General features: G+C 38.1%; 3 protein-coding genes across 5 annotated transcripts; 1 reads left to right on the top strand and 2 right to left on the bottom strand.

The window, feature by feature from the left end:
- Positions 1–458: 458 nt before the first annotated feature.
- LOC121802177 (remorin-like) lies at positions 459–3454 on the bottom strand. Of its 2 annotated transcripts, none has more exons than XM_042201768.1 (4): positions 3318–3454; positions 1215–2065; positions 866–947; positions 459–784 (listed from the first exon to the last, which is right to left on the bottom strand). In XM_042201768.1, exons 2-4 carry the CDS (start codon positions 1967–1969, stop codon positions 569–571), a joined length of 1053 nt encoding a protein of 350 aa, XP_042057702.1. In that variant the 5' UTR covers positions 1970–2065; positions 3318–3454; the 3' UTR covers positions 459–568. The 2 variants fall into 2 exon arrangements, with proteins under 2 accessions (XP_042057702.1, XP_042057703.1); XM_042201769.1 differs by having other exon boundaries at positions 1215–2060; positions 3318–3448.
- Positions 3455–9258: 5804 nt separating this feature from the next.
- LOC121801847 (putative polyketide hydroxylase) lies at positions 9259–13176 on the top strand. The gene is made up of 11 exons (XM_042201281.1): positions 9259–9651; positions 9925–10007; positions 10085–10220; positions 10554–11044; positions 11145–11192; positions 11360–11534; positions 11640–11752; positions 11840–11936; positions 12020–12239; positions 12365–12515; positions 12596–13176. Exons 1-11 carry the CDS (start codon positions 9444–9446, stop codon positions 13001–13003), a joined length of 2130 nt encoding a protein of 709 aa, XP_042057215.1. The 5' UTR covers positions 9259–9443; the 3' UTR covers positions 13004–13176.
- Positions 13177–19590: 6414 nt separating this feature from the next.
- Positions 19591–25532, bottom strand: LOC121801846. 2 transcript variants are annotated; one of them, XM_042201280.1, is made up of 6 exons: positions 24390–25532; positions 24180–24288; positions 23717–23837; positions 22879–23610; positions 20637–22428; positions 19591–20309 (listed from the first exon to the last, which is right to left on the bottom strand). In XM_042201280.1, the coding sequence occupies exons 1-6, from the start codon at positions 24583–24585 to the stop codon at positions 19888–19890; spliced, it is 3372 nt and encodes a 1123-aa protein (XP_042057214.1). In that variant the 5' UTR covers positions 24586–25532; the 3' UTR covers positions 19591–19887. The 2 variants fall into 2 exon arrangements, with proteins under 2 accessions (XP_042057214.1, XP_042057212.1); XM_042201278.1 differs by having other exon boundaries at positions 19591–20312; positions 24390–25528.
- Positions 25533–26107: the final 575 nt, after the last annotated feature.

Genomic DNA, 26107 nt, shown 5'->3' with positions numbered 1-26107 from the left:
TCCACTATGGGCTAATATGATCGATAAGGCAATCGAAGGGAAAGGATTGACGTCTCACATTGACGGATTGTCAAATCCCCCTCTTCGATCTAACCCCTCGTATCAGCAATGGCAACAACGCGATCATTGCATCTTCAGTTGGATAGTCAACAACATCAGTCCCGATCTTGTGAATGAGGTATCACAGTATGCGACAACAATGGACCTATGGGAGGGCCTTGCCGTCACTTATGGAAGCAGAACCGACCCATTTCAGATCAACGACCTACACAGACAGACAAGTGTTTACAATTTTATATAATGATATTGTTTCTAATTTCGGTTAATTAATTTACAATCTAAAATCAATGTTTAAAAATTTCTTAATCTATGCATATCACATTGTGCTACTAGTAATACTGAAATTGAACTAAACCACCAAACACTGAAATTGCAAAAAAAAAAGCAAAGAAAAATCATACATCAAACCAACACATATTGAACTTGGTGCAATATCCATAGAAAACAGAGTTTTATAGTATTAAGTACACTTCTTATAGTGCCATGTACATACAAATGGTGACTTGTGCTACCAGCACAATGAAGGCAGCTTGAACGTGAACGAGAATGAAGATGGGAGATGTCCCGTCCTCCTTATGTAGTCCGCCCGTTGAGAAGTCTTCACTGCCTTCTCGTTCAAATCTGCCTCAGCATTGGCACGTTTCTCCTCCGCTATCCTTCGAGTTGCTGCCAACTTGTTTGTGCACTTCTCCTGTGCTCGAGACTTCAGCCTCTCGGCTTTCACCTAAAGACGAAGTTTGCCAATTCGTTAGACACTAAACTACAAGAACGTAAAAGGAACACGAACAATTGGAGAGGATGTTACCTCGACTTTCCTCATCTGCATTTCGGCTTTCCTCTTCTGATGATTTTCCCATGCTTGAATCTTCACTTCTTCCCGTTTAAACCTATACACCACGAACATTGGAAAATGAGCAAGTCGTCTACTTCGGGTAAAGTATATCAGATTGACAATACATTTCAAGGATCAAACAAGCTCAAAATTTCTACTCCATTTGTCTTTTAAAAACAACTTTTGAAATGACACGAGTTTTAACGCACCTCATTAGAGAGAAAAAAAGTTCCCTAAAGTAGAAAGTGCATAATATTAAAAGACGGACTAAAATGGAAATAGTTGCTACTTTTAAAGGACGGAGAGAGTACTTTTTATCTACCTTGCCATGTATTTGGCACGCTCGGCCTCATCCCAAGCCACTGCTCGGGTTTCCAGAGGATTCGTCTTACTAGACTGATCATCCGTTTTATTTTCCAGCACGTCCACGCCATCAAGGCCTTCTCCTCTCCGGTCAACGGGAGATGCAACGGGCTGGCCATTCTCAACCGTCATTGCCCCATTCTGGCCCCTGGCTGGAGTCGAGGTCCCTGAAGAAACAGGGCTTCTTGCAGCCGGGGTGGTGGCCCTGATCGGGGTGGCTGTCCTAGACGGCTCCTGGCTCGCCATTGGCGTCATCTCGGTCCCCATATCCCTCACACAAATCGACCTAACGACCGATTTGCAACTACTAGCTGGCCTATTGATCCTCCACACAGACTCATCACAGTCCACATTCTTCGTCTCCACATCAAACTGATCAACGCCACTCGAGGCATTCGCCCCCTCCTCGTCCTCCTCATCCTCACTCGGGTAGTCCTTCTTGGGAACGGGAGGGGCTATCAGTCTCCGGTCATCGGCATTGGAGTTCCGGGGAGAGGCCTTGGTGGGATTCTTCTCCCCTCTGGAGAGATTGACGAGCCACTTCTGGGCGTCGTCCCATTTCGATGGAGTGGGTTTTCCTAAGGACGTTCGATGATGGTGGGAAGCACTACGAGTGAGTGTGAGGCCGTTGCTCTTGAACTCGAAGCTCATACAACTAGCACCACCAGCTGCAGCTTCTTGTGTCAAGCACCCTTTATCCTCTATGGATCTCATCACTTACTTCTTACACCTCTCTCTCAATCTTAAATCCCCCGAAAATCTTTCATGTTTTTCAAGAAAGTGAACCAGAAATCAGGATGAATATCTGCACTGTGTTTCGAGCAAACAACAATCCAATTAGAGACCAAAATTCATGCCAAAAATTAAGCAAAAATAGACAACAATCCATTAGAAAAATACCAACTTGAAAGATAAATTTGAATAACACATCTCTTTTAATCTCAAATGCAGTAAAGATTGAATTTTTGGTGGGTTTGAGTAAACAACAATCCAATCACACAAAACTCCATTACAAAAATGCCAATTTGAAAGATAAATTTGAAATCATAACACACCAAAAACAAGGCACAGAGCTCACTCTTTCAATCTCAAATGCACAACAACACAGCAAAGATTCAATTTTTTTTTGGGGGGGGGGGGTTGAGTAAATATAAGCACATTACTAATAACTACTACTTACTTCACACATATGATAAAAATACCAAGTTGATGGCAATTTCAAGATTTATGTAAAATAAAACCCCATTTCCATGATGACAAGTTCAAGAAAACGATCCAGATCTCAGGATGAATATCTGCAATGTGTTTTGAGTAAATAACAAGCAAAAATAGACAATAACCCATTATAAAAAATACCAACTTGAAAGATGAAAACATAAAACACCAAAATCAAGGCACACAGATAGCACAACTCGTTCAATCTCAAATGCACAACAACAGAGAGTAAAGATTCAATTTTTTTTTCTGTTATGAGTAAAAATAATCACATTATTCACAGCTAATTACTTCACATCACACCTGCGAAAATTACTAACTTGATAATCCAGTCAGACAAAAATCCTTGCCAAAATACAAGACAACAATCTATTAAAAAAATACCAACTTGAAAAATAAATCTGGAATCATAACACACCAAAATGAAAATGAAGGCACATAGCTCAACTCTTTAAACTCAAATGCACAAAAACACAGTAAAGATTCAATTTTTATTTTTATTTTTGAGAAAATATAATCACATTATTCATAACTACTTCACACACACACACAGAAATTTCAAGATTTATGCAAACTCAAACTTAAAGCAACTCAAAGAAATTTCAAGATTGATGTAAAATCAAACCCCAACTTGAAAGATAAATCTGAAATCATAAACACACCCAATCAAGGCACATGGCTCAGCTCTTACAATCTCAAATGCACAAAAACAAAGTAAAGATTCATTTTTTTTGTTTTGAGTAAATATAATCACATTATTCACAACTAATTACTCCACAAAGCATCTAAGAAAGCATAAAAATGAACATTAATATTCTCCCAAAATCAGTTTAGGAAAAGCACATACATTTAATTTCTGCTTGAAGGAGTGAGCACAATCAAATGGTGCAGAGAATGAAGGTAGAGATGGACCGACTAGTTTATGAAAACTAGCATTATTTTAATGATATTTGCATAAGTATTTTATTGCATGGTGAGGTAGTAAAAAGGATACCAGGCAAAAAGCAGTAAAAAATGCATAGATTGTTGTACAACTTTGGAATCTTGGGAAGAGGTCTCAGTGTCGCCATCAACTCGTAAATAATTATATTTACATTTCTTTCACATTATCAAGACTCAATACCAAAAAATTCAAATGCGTTTCCACTTTTAAATGAGATTCTTTTGAGTGATTATCAAAATTGAAATGATGTTAGGAAAATTAAGTAATCCTTTGACACCGTCCATGTAGAATATCCCATTTGACTATTTTTGTAGTACGTTCTTAAATTAATACTAATCTCATTTATTTTTTATATAATTGTTTCTATAAAGGTGGGATCACATTAACTTCTTTTCTCAATTTTCTTTATAAAGTTGAATAAATTCTAAATTCTTAAAATGAACTATAAATACGAGACGGAGAAATTATTTGTTTTAGTTATTGTAGCGAGGCAAGCACTGCCTTTTGAGGAATATATATGTATATTTTTTTTAATAGAAGCCCAACACATCTCTAAATTGATTGTGACTTGTGAGAAAAAACAAATAACCGCCCATATTTGTGTAACACTTTGTGCTACAACTTTGAAAACTAGTCGAGAAAAAATTATGAATATTGAATTGGTTTTCAATTATATTACACGTAGTAATATATATTCTTGATGTTATCCTGAACCAAAGGGTGTTGTTTTCTTTATGAGTAGACGAAATCGTGTAATACATCGGCGATATTAATGTTCACACATCATTTCTCGGTTTCTATATCACGTACAGTTTCACCAAAAAATATTGGTGTTAGGTAATTGACAATAAATTTTAACTTTATGATCTTTATGATCAATTTTGGAAGTTACTGGACGGTGATCAAATTTCACGTTTTCAGACAATTTGCTATTTGAAATATAAAGTTCAAGAAATGAAAAACATAATCAAGATTGATTAAATTGCAATGATAAGTGAGATTGAGCACCAAAAAAAATCAAGAATGACATGTGAGTTTTCAGAATATATGGTAAATTAGTATGTCAGATTAAAGGGGCCATTTTTGGGATATTAATTAATTTCTGAGATATTTCACATGGGATGGATGGGCACAAATATTTACATTAATTGGAGTGGACGAGTGGTACAATTTTGGATATATTAATAGAATGATGAGTCCCACATCTTGGCATTATATATGTCCTTTATTTTTTTTATTTTTTTTCGAACTAAAAATCTTTTGTTATATTTTATTGCATTCCCTAATATAATGGCACTAGTGAGGGTGGCACGTGCATTTTCCATTAGCATCCAAACAATGCATTAACTTCAATGTTTGATTCATGTTAGGCTCCACATTAATTTATTTTACAGCATATAATAATGTAATTAGTGATAACTCCAAGAGTAAAGACGTTACTCACATGCATTAAAGTATATTCTCTATCTCAAAAAAAGTAAAAAGTTGAGAGTGATGGGAGTTTGAAATTTTCAGAGCAAAAAGATTGGAGAGAGATGGCACGAGCATCAATGGATGCTACACTATCTTATAGCATCTCCAATGGCGGACGTCTGGTCGGACATCTGCGACGGGCGATCGGGACGTCCGCCATTGTAACGAAGCAACTCAGATACGGACGTCCCGTAAGGACGTCGGATGTCCTCGAACGTCAGGGCGACGGGCGGGCGGATGTCCGATATTAATTTTTTTTAATGAAGTTGTTAATTTTTCCCGTTCGTATTCGTGTTGCAATTTTATTTCCGTAAACGTAAATTGCTTTATTTGTGAATTTGTGATTTTTTTATTGCAGGAAGTCCTAGTGGGAAGGGCGATGGGAATGACGGATTGTGCACGGGAAGTCCTAGTGACGTGGCAGTGGGATGAGAAGTCGTAGTGACGTGACATGAGGTGTTTTCGGGAAGTCCTAGTGGATGTCCGAGGGGGACATCCGTGCATTGGAGATGCTCTTATTAGAAATGAGTGGTACTTGTGAAAGCCATTGTTCCGTTGTATTGTATCTATAGTAGGGTCCGGTCGATCGACTCATCCCTCGTCTATTTATAAGACGTAAACTCCATTAAATTCGGTTTTAGAATTGCGCTAGTCTGATGGTGATAATTCTGCCCCAAATTTTTGGATTTGAAGTTGACTTTGTTATTCATTTGACATTTGCATTTTGACTTCTGGTGTCAATTACAGTTTTATTCACTAATTCAACTTTACGAATTCATCTTCTTAGATCTGCCATTGACATGAATAGACTATGACTCTTCGTATACTTGTAATGGCTTGCTTCATTATTACATGCTAGTAGGGTTGCTGGCCATTGTTTTTTATTTTGATGGAAGTGGAACTATAACTAGATCAAAAAGTCCTATATGTAATTTTGGGTTTGAACTAAAAACCAATATTTTGGGCCGATTTTTGACTATTTTTCGATATTTTGCCAAAATCGTTAATTCTTGATATTAGATGGAGACCACCGATTAAATTTCGGTTCACAGTTCAAAATTGTTAAAATTGAAACTGGACCAGTAGAACCGATATGTTGATTCCGATTAATCCAAAATGCACATGTTACGATTCAAAAATCAAAACTTATAGTCAAAACCTGACAACCCTCCATGTTAGCCTCAGCCTTTGATTAGGGATGTCAATCGGGCCAACTCGTTCGGGTTCTGGCCAACCCGTTCGGGTTGTCGGGCCATTCGTGTACGGGCTATTCGGGTTATAAAAGTTCGACCCTAACCCTAACCCTTCGGGTTTCGGGCTAACCCACCGGGTTATTCGGGCCAATGCGTATTTTTAATTCTTTTAATATTTTCAAAAAATAATACGTATTTTAAATTTTCTCTATTTATATACATATTTTTAATTAATCGTTCAACCATGAAATACATATTTTTAATTTTCTTTAATATTTTAAAAAAGATTAAGTTATTTAAATTTAAATAACTTATTCATTACATAATTATTTACAAAATATCTATCAATAGTATGTTTATGTTTATGTATTTAAAACATAAATCAACACTTTGTTTCAAAATTCAAACATAAATCAATTCGTAGAAAATTAAATAAAATTTTCATAACGTGAGAGGTGCATCGTAGATGTAACAAAAATATTTTGAATTGTTAAAGAGTGAATTATCAAGATGCTAGCTAATTGGAGTAACTCTAAGTTTTCTTGAATTATGATTGGTCAAATTTAATTTATTCCAGCTGTAAATAAGTCAAATAATAATTTATCTTTGTTTTAAGAATCATCAAAGTACGCATAATTCAATGACGAAGCGGCGTCAAAACACTTTGCACTATTATATTGGAAATATACTAAAAGAAAGCTTTTATATACGAGTATTTATGAATCCATGAACCACATAGTGATTTTTTTCGTAATCTTATATAGTCGGTTGGCGTATTTGGATTTTGCATGGTTTTAGAGGGTTGTCTTGGGTGATTTTGATTATATTTCTATATTTTGGTATGTTTACATGTTTATTGAGAAATGATAGAAAATTGATTAGAAAATGTACACAAAATATGTGGATGTGCAGCAGCCTTGTTTGAGTCAATGTTTCTCGCGATTTTGATGTCTGATAAACCTCTAATATATATCATTCTCTTCGTCTTCGAAAGAGCTTCGCGTGGATATATTGCACGCCTCAATCGGAGCTTTGTAGAGAAAGTTATGACCGTTACAAAAACTGCTCGTTGTGCAGAAGCCTTCAACCCGACGGGCCGACCCGTAACCCGAATGGGTCAGCCCGACAACCCGACAACCCGAACGGGTCAGCTCGAATGGCCCGATTTTAAATTCGGGCTGCGAAATTACAACCCTAACCCTGTATTTTTATCGGGTTATTCGAGCCGGCCCGCGGGTTCGGGTTACATTGACATCCCTACCTTTGATACACCAGTATTTCTACGTACTATTAACTGTTGATGAACAAATTTCTTAAGTTTGAAATTTCTTTATCTTGTATAGTAAAATGATGATAGTATGGGCATGAGGGAAGACTTGTTCACCTTAACCTAGATCCATCACACCAAGATATATTTTTCCTTGAGGCTCTTATATTTCTTTTCCTAGCTCTAAAATTAAAAAATGAGAACATCCTTACATCCCCTAAAAGGCAAAATCCAACTATTTCTAGTAGGAGCCTCACACTACACCATCTAACTCCTAAAAGGCAAAATCCAACATATCACCTGTGGCCTAGGTATATCTATACAACTTTTACCCTTTCCTCAATTAATACTACTACTATATCTTCATATATTTGAACACCCAACAAAGTTATTGTATTTTAGTCCAACATTGGTGAAAATTGTTACGAGTCTCAATCATCATCAATACTTTCATCTACTTTCTGGAACATAATTATAAGATGAAAAAGATCATGAAAGATAAACTAAAATATTTGAATATCTTGATATTGAGGATTTTTAGGAGTTTTATTCCATGTTGGGCATTGGAACTATCGAAATATTGAAGAAGAAATCATAAATAAAAAGGATATGATTAGTAGTAGTAGTATTTTGTAAGGACACAATTAACAGAGAATTTATTTAGTACTACTCATGTTTAACTATGATCTACATGTAACGGATAATCCGATTTGCTATTGCATATGATGTGATTTGCATGTTACTTATTATATAGAAACGTGAATTTTTGTATAAAATGATTTTCAAATTAAATTATCACTTGTAGTAGGATGGATGGAGTATTACATAGAAACATGAATTTTTGTATAAAATGCTTTTCAAATTAAATTAAATTAAATACTATGGATGTGTGGCTGCCAAAAATGACTTCTTAGTTACTGGTTGGGCCTAAAACATTCTTCCAGCCCATCTGGTAAGGGCCCTAGTTTCAGCATTTCAGCCCAAAACTGTACTTTAGATAAGTCAGTATGAATATTGGATGGCCCCCAATGAGACCCTCTTTTATATTACGTGTATATTAAAAATTTGAATCCGGATGCAACGAAAATAAAGGTGGCAAAGAAAATGAAAACAAGACGATAAATCCCAATTGATTGAAAAAAATCACATATCTCGAATTACTATAATTTATGAAATTTTTAAGCATGTAAAACAACAGTATTACTTATTTGTGTTTCTAAATGTAATAGAGAAGCCTAAATCAGCATCCTAATAAATTCGGGTTTGTTGTTGACATATCGTCCCCTAATACACAAATAAATATACTAACCAATAGCATAAACGAGAATGGTTGGCACAACAATAAAACTATGGTGAGATCGAAAGTGGAATTGATATGAGTTGTTGAACCGATTAATGGAGTTTTATGAAAGTACCTATAAGGTGACGGTGGGTCAGGTCACCCTCCTCAACCCCACCTCCACCACCCGTCACTAGACTCGAATCCGGTCCGATTAACCCGCATGGACTTTGTGCGACGACCCAATACTTTCTTAACACATGACACGGAATAAAAGTTAGCACTTTTGAGATCAAATGAAACACGGTGTAAGTGTAAGAGCATCCACAATAGCGGATGTCCCGGCGGACGTCCGCTATTAGGCAGCATGCATACGGATACGGACGTCCGCTGCGGACATCGGAGTTCTGCGGCTTTCCGGGACGTCCACCATTGCGTTGACACGACGGACGTCCCGATTTTTTATTGTTTTTTGTGGATGTCCGTCGGGATATTCTTGGGGATGTCCCCATTGTGTAGTAGGATGTCGTTATAACGTGGCATGAGGTGTTTTTGACATCCGTCCCATCATGGATGACCTAATATTAGACATGGCATAATTCAATCCATGAGTTCTCCTACCTATTTCGAGTTCTTTAAATCTTAAGAATCATGAAGGTTTTAGCATAAATCCCAAGCTGTATTATCGCGCAACAGAAATAATCAGGATCGCTACATTTGAATCAGAGCTTAGTGAATCTTACTAGAATTGTTGGAATTTAGAGTTTCGATTGAAGAATTAGCGAAACCGAAGTAGAATTGGCTCAGTGGCTGCTGCAATGGCAGCTCTAAGGCTCACGAGGAGATTCCATGGATTCTACCGCACCAGATTACATAGCAATGCCGTTCTATGCTCCTCCTATAATCTGCGCAGAGATTCGTCAACCTCTTCCGACGGAATTGACGGCCGCGATTCACGATTGCCGGTCTTGATCGTCGGCGCAGGACCAGTTGGCCTTGTTCTCTCCATTCTCCTCACTAAATTAGGTTCAATTTCCCTACTCACATCTCCGATTTTTCTATTTCTTTTCTTTTTTGAAAAGTTTTTTTTTCGTTTGTGCCTGTAGTTATTGGACTTGTTTGATTTTCATATATGATGAGGCTCAGTTGCATTTTGTGACCTGTATATATGCCAATTTTCAATTTTTATCTGTTCATTTGTAGTATTGTTTTTTTCCTGGCTAACTAATTGAGTTATAGGTTTTGCTTTGATGTCAAATTTGAGGCTATTTATAAATTATAATGGTGTTTGGCTGGCAGGGGTTAAATGTGCAGTTTTGGAGAAAAGTTGTGGTTTCTCAAGGCACCCTCAAGCTCATTTTATTAACAATCGATCCATGGAGGTTTTTTTGCATCCCCTTTTTTGGGTTAATTTTGAGATATTGAGGCCTTTTGTATTGAAGTGGATAATTCGTGCCAGGTGTTTCGCAAATTAAATGGACTGGCTGATGAGATTTTGAGGCATCAACCGCCTGTAGACTTATGGAGGAAGTTTGTATACTGCACTTCGCTCACCGGCCAAGTTCTTGGTTCAGTTGACCATATGCAACCTAAAGGTGATTTCTTCATTTCTGCAGCTCTTGAATATCGAGAAAAATCTTGTTCTTTGAATTGGCTGTTGAGATTCATGTTGAATGGAAGGAGTAGGACTCATAGCTAGTACTTATTTGATGAGCTCTATCACCTAACATGTATATTTTCTGTCAGACCATTCTTTTCCCTCAAGGGATTTGGAATTGCATATCAACAATCTTCGTTTCTCTCATTCCTTTCCTAATTAGCTTCCTTTTTTCTTCTGACGATAACTCAAATGAACCTAAAAACACCATGGAGTGTCTATTAGCAGTTTTAAAAATTCTTATCATGTTCACAAGCTCTGTTGTATGCAGATTTTGACAAGATTGTGAGTCCAGTTTCTGTTGCCCACTTTTCTCAGTATAAACTCACAAGGTTGCTAATTGAACAGCTCAAGCACATAGGGTTTCATGTCAAGAGCGATGGCTTGCTCAACTCTGACGACGTAAAGCTTGCAGAGCAGCAAATACTCTTGGGGCATGAATGCACTTCCATCAACACCACTGAAAATGGTGTAACCGTGACCGCTTCTATAACAAGGGCAGGAAAGCGTGCAGAAAAAAAGTTCCACTGTGATTTTCTTATCGGCACAGATGGTGCAAGTAGTACAGTAAGAAAACTAGTTGGAATCGGCATGAGTGGCGAACATGATCTGCAAAAACTTATCAGCATACATTTTACTAGTCAGGACCTTGGACAGTATTTAATGAATGAAAGACCAGGCATGCTGTTTTTTATATTCAACACTGAAGCCATCGGTGTTCTTGTTGCTCATGACCTGATGCAAGGAGAATTTGTGCTGCAGGTGCTGTATATTCCAACCCGGCTTTTGTTTTGTGTGTATGGATTATCTTGTGCTGATATGACACCAGTAACTTAGATTTCTGGCATATTATGTTATGCAGGTACCTTTTTATCCTCCCCAACAAAGGTTTGATGATTTCAGCTCGAGGGTAACTCCCTATCTCTATATCCATTTCTTCACCCGTATAGCTTGAGTTTCGTTATAAGATTTAAATATAGTATTTGCTAGGAATATGGTGGCTAGGTATTGTTGTGCTGTTAAGAGCCAGAAAATTAATCATGATAAATCAGCTGTTCTGAATTCTTTGTATTGTAGATGTGTGAGAAAATAATTTTCAGTTTGGTTGGTCGAGAGCTTGCAGACACCAATGTCCTGGATGTAAAGCCTTGGGTAATGCATGCCGAAGTTGCTCAGGCATTCTTAGCTAGTAACAACAGGGTAATACTCGCTGGTGACGCTGCTCATCGCTTCCCCCCTGCTGGCGGCTTTGGTATGAATCTTCGGATATTATACTAAAATTGATACCTTTGGCTAATTACTGAAAACTATCAAAAGACCAGTTATTAAATCCAAGACCTTTTGCTATATTTTTCAGGAATGAATACCGGAATTCAGGATTCTCATAATCTTGCCTGGAAGTTGGCTTCTGTACTCAGGGGAATAGCGCCACCATCAATTCTTTCGACTTATGAAACAGAGCGTAGGCAGGTATTGTATATTCATGTGTGTAATTGTGCTAATCAGCATTTCCAGAGCAAAAATCTTACAAAACTGTTACGCTTTGGTACTTGTCAGATTGCTCTCTTTAACACTGAACTAAGTGTCCAAAATTTTAAAGCAGCAATGGAAGTTCCTGCTGCTCTTGGTCTTGATCCAAGTATTGCTACTTCAGGTAATGCATCTACAATTATGAAATGAACTTCCTCAACTGTTATTGTAACTCATCAGGTACCTGCACCGTTTCTCAATTCGCAGTACATCGTACCATAAATCAAAAACTTGGTTCCATCTTACCGTCTGATCTGCAAAGGGCGATTTTCAATGGAATATTTAGCATAGGCCATATGCAGCTCTCTGGTTTTATTCTAAATGAAAGCAACCCACTTGGATCTACAAGGCTTTCAAAACTAAGAGAGATCTTTGAAGAAGGAAAAAGCCTGGAACTCCAGTTTCCTGCTGAAGACCTAGGGTTCAGGTACTGTCATTCATTCTAATTGCTTCTAAGCACAATGACTCGAAAGTTTACGCGATTTAGTGCTTGTGTGCGTGCCCCAATGGGTACTCCGTGATGATTTGTCTAACCATGAGATTTTACCTTAGGTATTATAAAGGGGCACTAGTTTCCGATGGTGAGAGTTTTTCAAGCACGCAAGAAAAGCCAACTGGACGGAGGCGGGACTACGTTCCATCCTCGGATCCTGGATCACGGCTGCCCCATATGAACATTCAGTTATTGTCACATTCAAAAGAGGTATGCCATGCCACCTTCTCTAAAACTGTGCCTGTGATGGTTTTTAGGCAAAACTCATGATTTCATCTCGATTTTGTCAGGAAACCTGCTCTACCCTGGACCTTGTAACTGCAAACAATGTCGAATTCCTTCTTATTATATCCGCAATCGAAGAATCGTATCAACTAGCTCAGGCTGCATTCAAGGTGGCTCAGGAATTTCAACTCCCACTTAAAGTATGCATAATGTGGCAAGACAAAGCAACGTATGCAGTTCTTAGCAGCAGCGAAAGGCTGCTTTCACCGTGGAAAAACTTCGTAGACATTGTAGATGCTAAAACTTGTCCTAGCTTACCGTTGTGGTGGGATCTCTGTCAGATGACGAATAGAGGAGCTATTCTAGTGAGGCCAGACGAGCACGTAGCATGGCGCATAAAGTCGGGGATCGAGGGTGATCCTGTTTCAGAGCTCAAGAAAGTTTTCTCAGCTATACTGAGATTAGATTCATGATGCAATTTGACTATGTATGGAAATTAGAGGCAAGGTTTAGGTTTATAGAAACAATTTTTTCTATTTATCTTTTCATCAGATATGTACCTTTAAGCTACCCATTCTCTTGAAAATAGAAATAAAACACAAAACAGACTTTTGTTTACGAATAAATAAACAGAAATTTTGATGGTCGTGCCACAGTGGATTTGAACTCGAGACCTTTGGTCTCAACATCAACCACTCTACAACTACGCCAATACACACACACAACACGACTTTGGTAACACTAAACAAAATCTTTATCATGATTGCTTCATATTAAATTTATAACTACTGCTGTAATTGATCCCAGAACAGCACCAGCAGCAACCTGAAGTTAAACAATGAACACCATAATTAATAAAGCAATAAAGAGAGACTGTTTTCTTGCATCTATAATGCACAATTGAGTATTTGGTCATGTTTAAAGGTTTTGTGCAACAAATTGATCGTTGATCTATGCAGCGCACGCGCATACATGCCAGGTCGAAGATGGATGGAGCAGAATTTAGTGGAAAACGAAAAGGTGTTTTCATTCACATGAGATTCAGAGATGTTCTTCAAATAATCCAAAGCATCAATTCGAAACCTGAGTAGGTGTGTGACCGAGAAGTTCGCGCAGAGGCATGCTCTCAGCAAGAGGGTGCTCAGCTGGAAGTTCACATAAAATCTAATTTAATACCTGCCAGATATAAAGCTCATCAGAAACATTCTGGATGTATTCAAACTCTAGTTTTTGCCCTTTGTTTTTAGCACATTTGGGGTGTAATTGATGAAGTGGCTTGTGCATTAGTGAAATGGACACAAAACAAACTGCACCATAAGCTACAAACCTCTGCTTGGCGTCCGGCATGTAATCTTACACCAGTTGCATCGTACATCACCTGTCGAAACTTGATAGAGTAAGACCAGCAGCTACCACATTCCAAGAAAGTGCATAGTGTACAATATACGAAAGCTTAGAACAAGTAAAAGCGTATGTCGAAGCTCGGGCATGAGGAAATCTAGGACTTACCCTCAACTGTCAATTTTGGTATAAACATTATTGAAAGTTCATGCATCAAGATCTACTGAAATGGATTCAAAAATAGACTTACCCTCACCTTGAGGTTTCAATCTTCAGCCATTATGAGTTAGTATAAAATCTTAGTTCTATTATAATTAATAAATGAACTTCTAAACTTTCATTCTGCATATTTCTATAAGTATTTGTGTAGCAACTTAAGGTACATGGGAAAGGAAAAGTGTCCAGACAGTACTAGTTCAAATAATTTGATTCATACATTTAGACCTTTATAATTTTCAGTACTACTACTTGATAAAACAGAACAATCATTTTGTAAGGTTATATGAGTGCACATTATGAACAAAGTAAATTTATGCAGAATGGAGCTAGGTTACAGGAGAACATACCACACACGCCAAGACTAACGCAGTTGCGAATTCCGGCCCTCCAAAACCGTCTTGTAGGCCAACGCCAACCGCAAGAGCGGTCACAGTAGCTGAATGTGACGATGGCATGCCACCAGATCCGATAAGTTGCTTCGGATCCCATCGGTTTTCCCTGTACCTGGATCGATACAACGCTGGTAAGACTCCCAAGATTGCAGTTTGCTCTATAACAGAGCTCATTACATCACTTTAGACAAAAAAAAAACAACTTAAAAAGGCTAAAGAATGAGAATGAATCTAGATTTTATTTTTTTGGAAGAATTCTGCATTTATTCATTGGAGATTGAATGTGGCTGGATATAGCAAAAACCAATTAGTGTTCATAACATAGTAACATACTATAAAACAGTATCTCCAATTGCAAAAATTTAGAGAGTGGCCAAATCCCATAATCTTTAAAATGCAAAGATTCAGTTTGATTATGAAAATTCATAATCTTGTAAGATAACAAGACTCGTCTACTTGAAACTCACACACACATACACATATACCAGAGAGTAAAGAACTTAATGGACTGAGCAATGGCAAAGCCAAGAAAGGCAGACAGCAACGCATGATTTGTGAGGAGCGCCAATATTCCATTTGACAAATCACCCATCATCACAATATCTCTCAATTTTTTTTTCTTCTCAATTTCAAAGCAGATCTTGGGAAGTTATACAGCAGCTGCGTGTTTAACTTAACTAACAAACGGTTGACAATTATTTTTGCAACGGATCTTCGTGATTGTTAGAAAATAATTGGATAAAATTCGCAAGCCTTGTACAGGTGGTACTCTAACTATTATAATCCAAGGAAAATAACAACAAGTGGAATGGAAATTACAACGGAAATAAAATAAAACAAACCAACAATAAGTCGAGTCGAGGGAAGCCCTCTTTCCGCAAGACAAATTACACCCCGGCTAGTGCTCACTGAACGGAATGGTGTATTGCCCCAAAGATAAAACGACTTCCTCCTAGCATGTAGAAGCACCTCAAACACGCTAGGCACCGGCGAACTTGATGGAGTTCCGAGAATCGAGCTAGACAATGCTCCTAGAATGCACACTATGATGTAGATAACTAGAGAGAGGAGTGAAAATGCTTGTTGTGGTATAAAATCTCTCTACAACCCCATGTCTTTTATAGGCATCAAATGTGGACATGGAAGGTCATGGAATTAACCACCATAAACCACAAAATTAACACAATGGAGGTTACAAGAACATGAAAGACCAAAGGACTTGAAAGTGAATAGCTTGAAACCTTTCAAATATAACACGTTTTCAATAATCCCCCACATTGGTTAGAGCACTGCAAGCTCAAACCAACACAAGCCGTGTATGCATGCATGCAGACTCTTTGCTCAATCATCGAGAAACAATATTGCATTTGGAATAGTAGCTTGGGACTTTGAACTTTCATAGTCAACACTATCGGGCATACCGGTGGCCTGGTGGACGTGATGCCTTGAACCATTTCTCCTTGGTGTATACCGAGACAATAATATTGGCACAATATTATTTACAAACTCATCAGTTCTCATGTTTGTGTCCTTTACTGGCCATGGAACACCACTTTAGATTCATAAGTGATTCACATGTTGAAGCGGCCCACACTTCTTCACTTACATAGGTGATTCTTTTCCAGGTATCTTGGAATACCCACCTCCTCGAAGTTTCTAAGAATCATTAAAGTCAAAACTTAACCTTTTACCACATGCAGGTTACAACACTTAATGCTTTCTAAAGAACGGGTGAAGATTAAAAATCTTCCGAGTGTTACAACTAGAATCATAGCTTCATTTAGCTCCCTCCATATTTGCTTTCTTTAAAAGACATTTAATGTAAGTTGACTGACAAAGATGTAAATCAGAATCTGTCTTAACAACCTCAACACCAAGAAATAGACCTACCTCCCCAAGATCTTTCAAGGAAAAATTAGAATTACAACCTCAACACCAAGAAATAGACTTACCTCCCCAAGATCTTTCAAGGAAAAATTAGAATTCAACTGAGATATGACTGTCTTGATTGAAGAAGAATTCCCAGTGATCAACATATCATCTACGTAGATGAGAAGATAGATAACTTCATCTCCTATATGTCTGGAAAACATTGAAGCATCGGCCTTCGATTGAGAGAAACCAAGAGAAAGAATGACTGAGTGAACAGTGAGGAATCAGGCTCTTGAAGCCTGCTTAAGTCCATAGATAGCTTTATTAAGCTTGCATACCAAATGAGGACCACCTTGTTCAAAACCAAAAGGTTGTTTCATGTATATGTCTTCCTTCAACTCACCATTCAAGAATGCATTGTTGACATCTAAATAAGTCACTGACCAACCAAGAGTGATAGCCAGACTAAGTATAAGTCTAATGGTGGTAGGTTTCACAACTGGACTAAAAGTCTCATTGAAGTCAAAGCCCGATTGTTGAGAGAAACCTTGAGCAACCAATCTAGCTTTATGTCTAGCAATTTCCCCAAAAAGATGAAGTTTCAGTTTAAAAACCCAAGTGCAGCCTATGAGGTTTTTACCAGGTGGGAGTGTATTCAAAATCCATGTATGGTTTTTAAGGAGAGCTAAAAACTCAGTGAGCATAGCAGCTTTCCAAAAAGGAAGAAGAATAGCTTCAAGGGCAGATTTGGGAATGAGGTAGGGAGAAATAGAAACAGAATAAACCTTAGGCTTGAAAACTCCAGCCTTTGATCTTGTGGTCATGTGATGAGTGGGATGGGGTGTTTGACTATCATCATCATGTGGAGAAGATATAGGAGGAATATGATCATGATCAGAGTTGTTAGAAGTGGAAATATCAGGGGAAGCAGAATCATGAATCTGAGCAGGAGATGAAGAGGAGTTAGTAGAACAGGTTGAATTAGAAGGTGATGATGAGGGAGCAATATTATGTGCATCATGTGGGACATGATCTAGAGTATGAGTCAGAGAGGAATTATCAATGATAATAGGAGGTGTGGGAAAATGATTAAGAGAAGAGTCTACTGGATCTACAGAATTTTTGTTGACGGCTAAATTAGAAATATCAGAAATATGTGACTGAAAAGGAAAACAATGTTCATCAAAGACAATGTCTCTAGTCACTATCACCTTCCCACCAGGAATAAGAGCTTTGTATCCTTTATGTGAAGGACTACATCCAAGAAACACCACTTTATCAGATCTGTAATTCAATTTGTGCTTGTTATAGGGCCTCAAGAAAGCATAACACAGGCACCCAAACACTTTGAGAGTGGTGTAGTCAGGCTTGGTGGAATATAGTTTCTCAAAAGGTGAGAGGTTATTAATGACTTTGGTTGCCATGAGATTGATGAGGTGCACAGCAGTGATAAAGGCATCATCCCAGAACTTGTGAGGAAGAGAAGCTTGTGAGAGAAGAGCTAGATCCGTTTCAACGATGTGTCTATGCTTTCTCTCTGCAAGTCCGTTTTATTGTGGTGTATGAGGACAAGAGACTCTGTGTACAATACCACATTCCTTAAAAAAGGACAATGCTTGGAATCCCCCCCCCCCCCCAAACAGATTGAAAAGGCTTAAGTTTGGTGGAAAATTGATTTTCAGACATGACTTTGAACTGTTTTAAACACATCAGCTACATCATTCTTTCGTTGTAACAAGTAAATCCATGTGAATCTACTGAAATGATCCACAAATGATACATAGTATAGAAATCCATTTCTAGAAATGATGGGGGGAAGGGCACCAAAGATCACTGTGGACAAGAGCTAAAGGTGAATTGTACTCTGACTGAGAAGCAGTGTATGGTAATATGTGAGCTTTTGAAACACAACATGAGTGACACAAAGAAGACGATTTCATTGGAGAGTAAGGAACATGACAACTATTTAGGGTAACCTTAACAATATCTGAACTAGGATGCCCAAGCCTTCTATGCCACAAATCAATATCTAAGACAGAACTGGACTTAGAAACATTGTTATGACAAGGAGTTTGAGCATTTGTAGAGATTAAAGTAGGTGTGTCTCTTGCTTGATTGAAAGGAGAACTGAAGGTAGAACTTCTCTTGGCTGGAGAAAATTAAAGGTAATAGAGTCAGGATTTTATCCTGCTCTGATACCATAAAGAAGAATGTGGAAAGCCATTGAAAAGAGTGAATAAAGATTGAGAATATTGTAGCACAAAATAGAATATAGGCTTGAGACTGTTTTCATAGATCAAAGTAGGTGTCTACACATTACAGGATATATATAGCATCTACAAGAAGGATCTAGAACAAATAACTAAACTTAGATTAAGAACCAAATCCATAACAGAGAGCCAATTAGTTCTTCTTCAAGACTTCTTGTGGTCCTTCACATTATGCTTATAATATTATAAGCATAATGTGAAATGAAAATATGTAGCAAAAGTCCTCTTCTTCTTATGCATATGTTGTATCACACCTAATCAAAATCCTTCATTAAACATGCACTCTCTGCACTATCATCCGTCAATTGTGTATCTAATATACTCCCTACGTTCCTTACAATTTCACATTTGATCTAACACGGGTTTTAAGAAATGTACTCCCTCTGTCCCGACTATGATGGCATATTTCTTGGCCGGGACGGGATTTTAGGAGTTATTAGTTAAAGTGTTTAATTGGAGTGAGAAAATGTGGATGTAAGTATTAAAATAAAGAGAGAAAGAAAGATGAATATTTTAATAGAAGTGATAAAAAGTAGTTCGGTGTATTAATTGGAGAGAGTGTTTTCAAAAAAGTAAATGTGTAATCTTAGTTGGGGACAAACTAAAAAGGAAAACGTGTCATCTTAAGCGGGACGGAGGAAGTAATAAAAAGTAGGTTGAAAAAGTAAATGACACGTGAGTTTTACTTTTATAAGTTATAATAAAATGTTAGTGAATATGAATTAGTAGAATGTGGGGTCTACTGCCAAATATGATAAAAGTGAAAGGTCACAAATTTTTAGGGACGGACGAAAATCGAAATAAGTGACAAATTTTCAGGGACGGAAGAAGTACTATTTTTACCGAAATTTTTGATGATCTTCTCCATCTACAATCAATGTTACACAATACTTAGATAAAAAAGTGCAGATTTACTCATTAAGAGACGGCTAATGAATGAACATATACTTGGAAAGAATACAAACATACATTCCAACCTGCACGCGCGTCTTTATTGAATAAAATGGCATTACAACCAAAACAAATAGCTACAATTACAATGGCCAAGAATAATTGTCTGAATGCACTGTTCTGGTCTGGATCACCACAAAAAGAATCAACCTATACCAAGCACTAACAAGAATAAAAACCCACACTATTATCAGCCTAATAAAAACTGCAACTCTACAAAAAGGATTGCCTCTAATATCATCATCTCTTTAATAAACAATTAGCATCAACAAAATCAAACCTATTAAACAAACGTGGTTACCGTCTTGGGCTTCACATGATGGTGCAGTTGCACTTTGACTCCAGCTTCGGAGGAGGATGTGTGGTGGCCTCGCCCTTCTTGCCAGGAGATCTCACGATGCGTGGACTAAATTTTTCTTCCCTTTCAGGAGTCACGGGCCTTGGCTTTGGCTCTGTCTCCAATCTTCTCTGGCGAGCCTTTTGGGCTTTGGAACTGCGTTTACCCAGTGGCCTTGATCGCATCTCCCTTCTGTCGGGGTTGGGTTTGCCAACCACTGTCACTGTTGGTCTCGCGACTTCCAGAGACAAGTTCTCCTTCTCTATGGCTATATTTGCCACTTCATATGCCAGATTGTGGACAATGGAGCTGCAGAAGAGGATTGCGTCTGTTGCTTCCTCGAGGGTCAGGCTTCTAGAGTTTGCTCCACCAACGTCTTCTCGTGCAATGGTAAAATCTTCTGAAATTCACAACAGAAGTTAGAGATCCTAATAATACAAATTCAGTTAACCTTATGTGATCCAGTACAAAATTCAACTAGAATATACAGGAAAACACACCTCAGGAATTTTTCAGATAAGATCAAACACAAGTTTTAGAATATTATTAGAATATTATTATTGAAGCTTAAGGCTTAAAAACATCTCCCAGTCAATATTACCAGTTTTATAATATTTGTGTAACGACTATGTCACAAAAGAAAAGGCAAAAGAAGAAGCTCAAGCATAAAAAAAGGGGCAGACTAAGATACTACACAACATTTAGGAATGTAAGATGCACATACCAAGGACACAATTTACAGGAACAGGGATGTCAAATTCTTCCGTAGTTTCTGTCATAATATCATTTTGTTCCACTGAGACAGAAGGCTCCAGTAACTCATTTGTTAATGTCTTCGAATTTGTGGAATCAACATCAGATTGTGAGTCACAAGATAAAATACCAGAATTCTGAATTTCCATTTCAGATATATCATTCAAAGAACTCATATGAGGAACTTCCGTGACATCCACCATGTCATTACAAGAGCTTTGCATGTCTTCCCCTCGGGCAGAAGTCTGTAACTGTGTAGCTGCTGTTTCTTCGTTACTGGATTCATCTGTACCGCTCCCATGTGATACTAGCTCTTCAGAAGCAAGAATTGACTCCTTCGGACTACCTTCTGAATGGATATTCATCAAATCACTCGATAATTCTGCAGAAACCTTGAGGGTTAGACTGCTTTCCAAATCCGTGCATGTACTTTCTGCTTCTTTTTCAGAGGGCAGTGACTGGTTAGGAGGAACTGGATATGTTACCCCATGAACCTCCCTATCCTTGTCGGAAGACGCTAGCTCAAAACTATCCCCTAGGCAACTTGGTGTTGTACTTCGGACCTGGGATCCAAGAGCTGACGCACCACCAGACAAAGAGGAGATGGAGCGTTTATGCTTCATAGGAATTTCATATCTGTAATTTTCAATGTCAGATCTCTGGCCACTTGATTGCCGACGAATACGTGCCTCAGTTTGCCTAGAAGATCCCAGATCAGTGGAGGATGATACAGATGCATTACTATACCCACCGGAGCTTCTCATACTATTTACGCTATCCCTCACATAAGAGAAATCATCATAACAAATGTTACTTGCGGTGAAACTCCTGCTTTGGATGAGATGTCCTTTACTGCTACTTGATGACTTCAGAAGCAATGATATACCTGTACCTTCGGAAACATCAGCTTCTGAAGTTGAACAGATACCAGACTGGTGTAATTGTTGGTGGCTGGAGTGAAATTCCACAGCTCCAACTATCTCTTGCTGGCTGGTGACCATAAGCTCCCTCTTCTCAGATTGCAATACTTCGTGATCCATGCCACGCTCGGTCTTTGAATATTGATCATCAATTGCCGTAGAGTCGAGGTGGTGCATCTCTGTTTCACCAGCACCAATAACTGGTACTGATTCTTGAATTGAGACAGATTGGTCCAAAACGTCATGCCATCCACACTCACCATCGTGAACAATGGCTTCTGCAATTTCCTTATCTCTCTTTACTGTTGTCACTGGGAGGGTTTCCATTGAATTTGTTTTCAAACTAATGCATTCCAGACAGAACCATAGGTGACCTTCCTTTACCAATTCACTTGAAGGAAACATGTCACTGCATCCAGAGCATACTTCCATATCTGAAGTCCCATCAACATCGGAGTAGTCATATTTCCCATCCAAGATTACATCAGCAGAAGTGTCAAGTTGGCTGCTACTCTCAGCAGTATCTGACAGAGAAATAACTCTAGCGGGGTTACCATCTTCCGCATCCTGATATCCCGACACCTCCTCAAATACTTCGTGTTGCATAGTTGGGTACCGTCCCTTCACAAAGTCACTGGTCACATCATCCTGGTTTTGCTCATTTTCTTCAGTATCAAGTGCGCCACTTGTTCCTTGATCGGAACTGGCATTACTGCTAGTTGTGATTGAAGAATTTCTTGATGTCAGAGCACGATGATGTGTACTTGCTTTCCCTGCACAAAATGTTGAACTGGGGACACTGGACAGCAGGGGTCTGAACATATTCTGTGGAACCTTCCTATCCTGCATGATGCATATGGATATGTCAGATAAAGGTAGTGTGAGTAATTTGAACATAATCAGTCACGAGAAATTCGATAATCACGCCCTGCCCGACTTGGAGTAGAGGGCATTTCATATCTTGAAACACCTAGAATAATCAAAATGTTATGAACAAACTGAAATGAAGGCAATCCTTAAAGTTGATAAATTTAGTAATGTATTATTAATATAATACTACAAATTAATCAACTATTGTAATTCCAAAGCACATGCTGAAATGAACATATGAGTATCGAAAAATGATTCCTTAGGAGACGCACATCTCAATAAGGAAAACAAGGTCCAGTGATTTATCAATCAAGAAGCAATTGCCATTTAGCACAGTAGTGAGTAAACTACAGACAAAAGCTTGGAAGCAAATGAATCCATAAGTAGAATCTAGAATAGCATCAACAAAGGAAAGATGTTTACCATTTGTCGAAGTGCCAAGTCGAATGATCTTTTGGGAGCAGAATTTGACAAGGTTTTGGTAGGTTTCTTGGAAAAGCCCATGGTTTTATTATTTGGGGATCTACCTATGCTTCTAGGAACTGAGCGGCCAGAGGTGCTGATAGGCACAGATTGTAGTGAGTCTGCATCATCATCACCAAATGATGCAACTGAGCCTCTGCTGTAGGAGCTAAATTGATCCCTTTCATGACTATAAGATGAACCGACACTTCTTGAGGCAGTTGGGGAAATAGACTGTCTAGCAGATCTGGACCCATTTCTCGAGGCTGGTGAGGAACCTCTGACATATGATGCTGGCCTATCAGCCAGTGAGGTGCGAAGATTAGGAGGCGCCTCTAAGGAAAACCCAGGGATGTTAGATTGCCATGCTTTTATTTTAGGTGAAGCAGAGTTACCCTGACTTGTCTTGACGGGAGAGGCACCTCTCGCCCTTGAAGGTGCAGTAGCACCAGGTGAACCCGTGCTCATTCTCCTAGGTGTCGGTGTTCTATTCCTTGGAGCAGGTATTGGCTTACTTGGTGGGGGAGACAGCCCCCTTGATGGAGAAGAACGTCGCAAAGCAGGAGGTGGACTGGAATGAGTGGCAGAAAATGGTCTGCTTTTAGACTGCAATGGACTAGTACCAGACCGAGGAGATGGACTAAGGCGACGGGGACTAGCACTGGTCCTGCCACTCTTATAACCCTTCTCCATCTAAAATTCAACATATTCAGAAACCATTTGCAGACATCAATACGAAATTACAAGAATAGATAGGATACTTATAATCTAATTGCTGTTTCTATATTTGATATCTTACCGTGGATGATCGCGAGATTGTAATAGGTTGACTCCTGGGCCTGCCTCTGGGTGCAAGGCTAACTGTCGATGCCTCATCATCCAAAGAAGGAAACAGAGGAGTTTCAGGAGGGGTTATTAACCTATAATGACAACACGTATTAGTTGAAAACAAATAAATGTAGTGATGTATGCAAAAAGTTATTCACGCCTTACGGCTTACATCAATAGATTACTTTACATATCATGTGACCTATTTATTACTACTAGTTATCTTCATTTAATCCTTTCACAGTTCAGTAGCACTGGCATCTTCGGTTTCCCAGATGGAGTGGTTACAGAAATAGACTAACAAAAGAAACAATCTGAACTAACTCAAATAAATCCAGAAAGTAAACTCAGCAGTGATTCTTGTTCTTAAATGAAACACCAATCAAGATAACATGACTAAGCTACTCAAGATTCGTAAGCATAGAGAAACCTACCAGTCATAGTCATTTTTATCTCCTTCTGCATTAAGCAGGTCACTACTCTCCCCTCGAGCAGGAATGGATATTCCAAGCTTGAAATTGGAGAACTGTCTTGGCCTCGATGCTATGAAACATAAATGGTAAATATCGACACATATGTCAGCAAGAATTCATTAAACAAGTAACGCACACTGTGCTATTGCCAAAACAGGTTCGAAAACTTACAAAACATGTCATCAAAGTCATCATTCGTCTGGAGCAAGAAATTATCAGTTTCTTTGTTCTGCACCTCATTGAACAGAGCAAGATCCTCATCCTTCTCTTGAAAGAGAATCCCACTCCCAAAACTGCTGCCTCTCTTGTGATTCTCTCTCTTCATCTCCCTCCCCGGGGAAACTCTAACAGAAGGTGACGGAGGCATACCCGATACTCTCACAATTAAACTTAAACAAGCCTTATAAAATCTCAATCAAATCCTCAAAAAACCCAAACCTAAAACTAAACATCATGAAAATCTCTTAAACTCTAACGCACCGAATAGAATCTCAATCAAATCCTCACAAACTCAAACCTAAAACTACACATTGTGAAAATCACAGAAACCGTTTAGCTGCTGAAATATGAAACTCAATTCCATCCTCCTCAACCATACAGAGCCAAATCCAACTTCACATTCTCAACAGCCATATCAAATTGAGATCAATTCCTATTCACTTCCCAAAACCCCCACCTCAAATCACAGATTAAAACGAAATTCACGTAAAAACCCCAAACCCAATTCAAAAGCCACCTCAACAAGAAAATGCTTAACACCTCTAATTTAACAGCTCCAATGTGTGAAATAGACCCAAATTTAACTGGCGAAGCCCTAGAATTTCTGAAGCAGCGAGCAATAAAGGTGCGTGGATCTAGAGAGGGCTGGAGTAGATCAAAAGATATCAGAGATCAGAAAGAAAACCCTGAGAGCATAAGGAGAAGAAGAAGATAAAGCACAAGAGGAAGAAGAAAAGGTGTGATTATGCTTCACGTGAGATGTGGATTGTGAATTGAGAAAGCGAAATGTAGCACCACCGCCACAACCACACCACAGCAGCAGCTGAGGCCAAAGCAAAATCAAAACCAAAATTAAAAAAAGAAACAGAAACAAAAGAGAAAGCAAGATCAAAATTATCCTTGTTCATGTGATTCTAGTCATATCTATGAACCAATTCTGTTCATTCTCCACTAGATTTCCAGTTCATATGTCACTGTCTCTCACACACACATATTTTTACTGTAAAAAATTAAAATTAGAAAAATACTCCATGATAGTTCAATTTGATACATCAAATTAGATTTGGATATTAGTATGAATTTTACGACAACAGTAATACGTATGATTGGTGTTTAATCATAATTTATGATTTTTGGTGTTTCTCATCTGATATAACTAATCTTGAATAAATTCAACTAATTTAATATGGGAAATTCTAAGACTAATTAATGTTAGGGCAATCTAGTTATAGAGCAATCTAAGGCTAGGACAAATTTCATACTACAACTTTAGCAATAACGTATAGTACTACCGAACATTAACTAAACAATGTTACATTAATGGTAGCGAAACGATGTCTGTATCATGTAGAGTAATTTATTTGTTGCACTATTTTCCATCTCGTTTGTCGTTTCTCACTTTATTGTATGCAATATAATATTGTTTTGATTAATATTCGATAGTGTTAGATAAGTAAAGTGTCAAAAAAAATTCAGCGCTTAAATTTTAATTAATTATAAGATTATAACAAACTGTTGCAAAGCGAATACAAATCACTAATTTTTCCAATATTCACGTTTCAATAGGAGTATAATTTATCTAAGAAATTGTATCATCACCAAAGCCAATGTAAAAAGGGATTCATAATTCTAAGTTATAGGTCAAGAATAGACCACAAGCCAACATCTAG

This window comes from Salvia splendens, chromosome 5, assembly GCF_004379255.2.
Source record: "Salvia splendens isolate huo1 chromosome 5, SspV2, whole genome shotgun sequence".
NCBI lineage: Eukaryota > Viridiplantae > Streptophyta > Magnoliopsida > Lamiales > Lamiaceae > Salvia > Salvia splendens.
The sequence above is the reverse complement of the archived record's forward strand: the minus strand, read 5'-3'. Positions and strand labels throughout refer to the sequence as shown.

Coding starts and splice junctions, on each gene's coding strand:
- LOC121802177 (XM_042201768.1), bottom strand. CDS start 1,969: ATGAGATCCATAGAGGATAAAGGGTGCTTGACACAAGAAGCTGCAGCT. Junction 948..1,214: donor CGTGCCAAATACATGGCAAG/GTAGATAAAAAG, acceptor CGTGGTGTATAG/GTTTAAACGGGAAGAAGTGA. Junction 785..865: donor TGCAGATGAGGAAAGTCGAG/GTAACATCCTCT, acceptor CTTCGTCTTTAG/GTGAAAGCCGAGAGGCTGAA.
- LOC121801846 (XM_042201278.1), bottom strand. CDS start 24,585: ATGCCTCCGTCACCTTCTGTTAGAGTTTCCCCGGGGAGGGAGATGAAG. Junction 23,838..24,179: donor GATAAAAATGACTATGACTG/GTAGGTTTCTCT, acceptor TTGTCATTATAG/GTTAATAACCCCTCCTGAAA. Junction 20,313..20,636: donor TCCTGTAAATTGTGTCCTTG/GTATGTGCATCT, acceptor TGTGAATTTCAG/AAGATTTTACCATTGCACGA.
- LOC121801847 (XM_042201281.1), top strand. CDS start 9,444: ATGGCAGCTCTAAGGCTCACGAGGAGATTCCATGGATTCTACCGCACC. Junction 11,753..11,839: donor ATGAAACAGAGCGTAGGCAG/GTATTGTATATT, acceptor GGTACTTGTCAG/ATTGCTCTCTTTAACACTGA. Junction 12,516..12,595: donor TATTGTCACATTCAAAAGAG/GTATGCCATGCC, acceptor CGATTTTGTCAG/GAAACCTGCTCTACCCTGGA.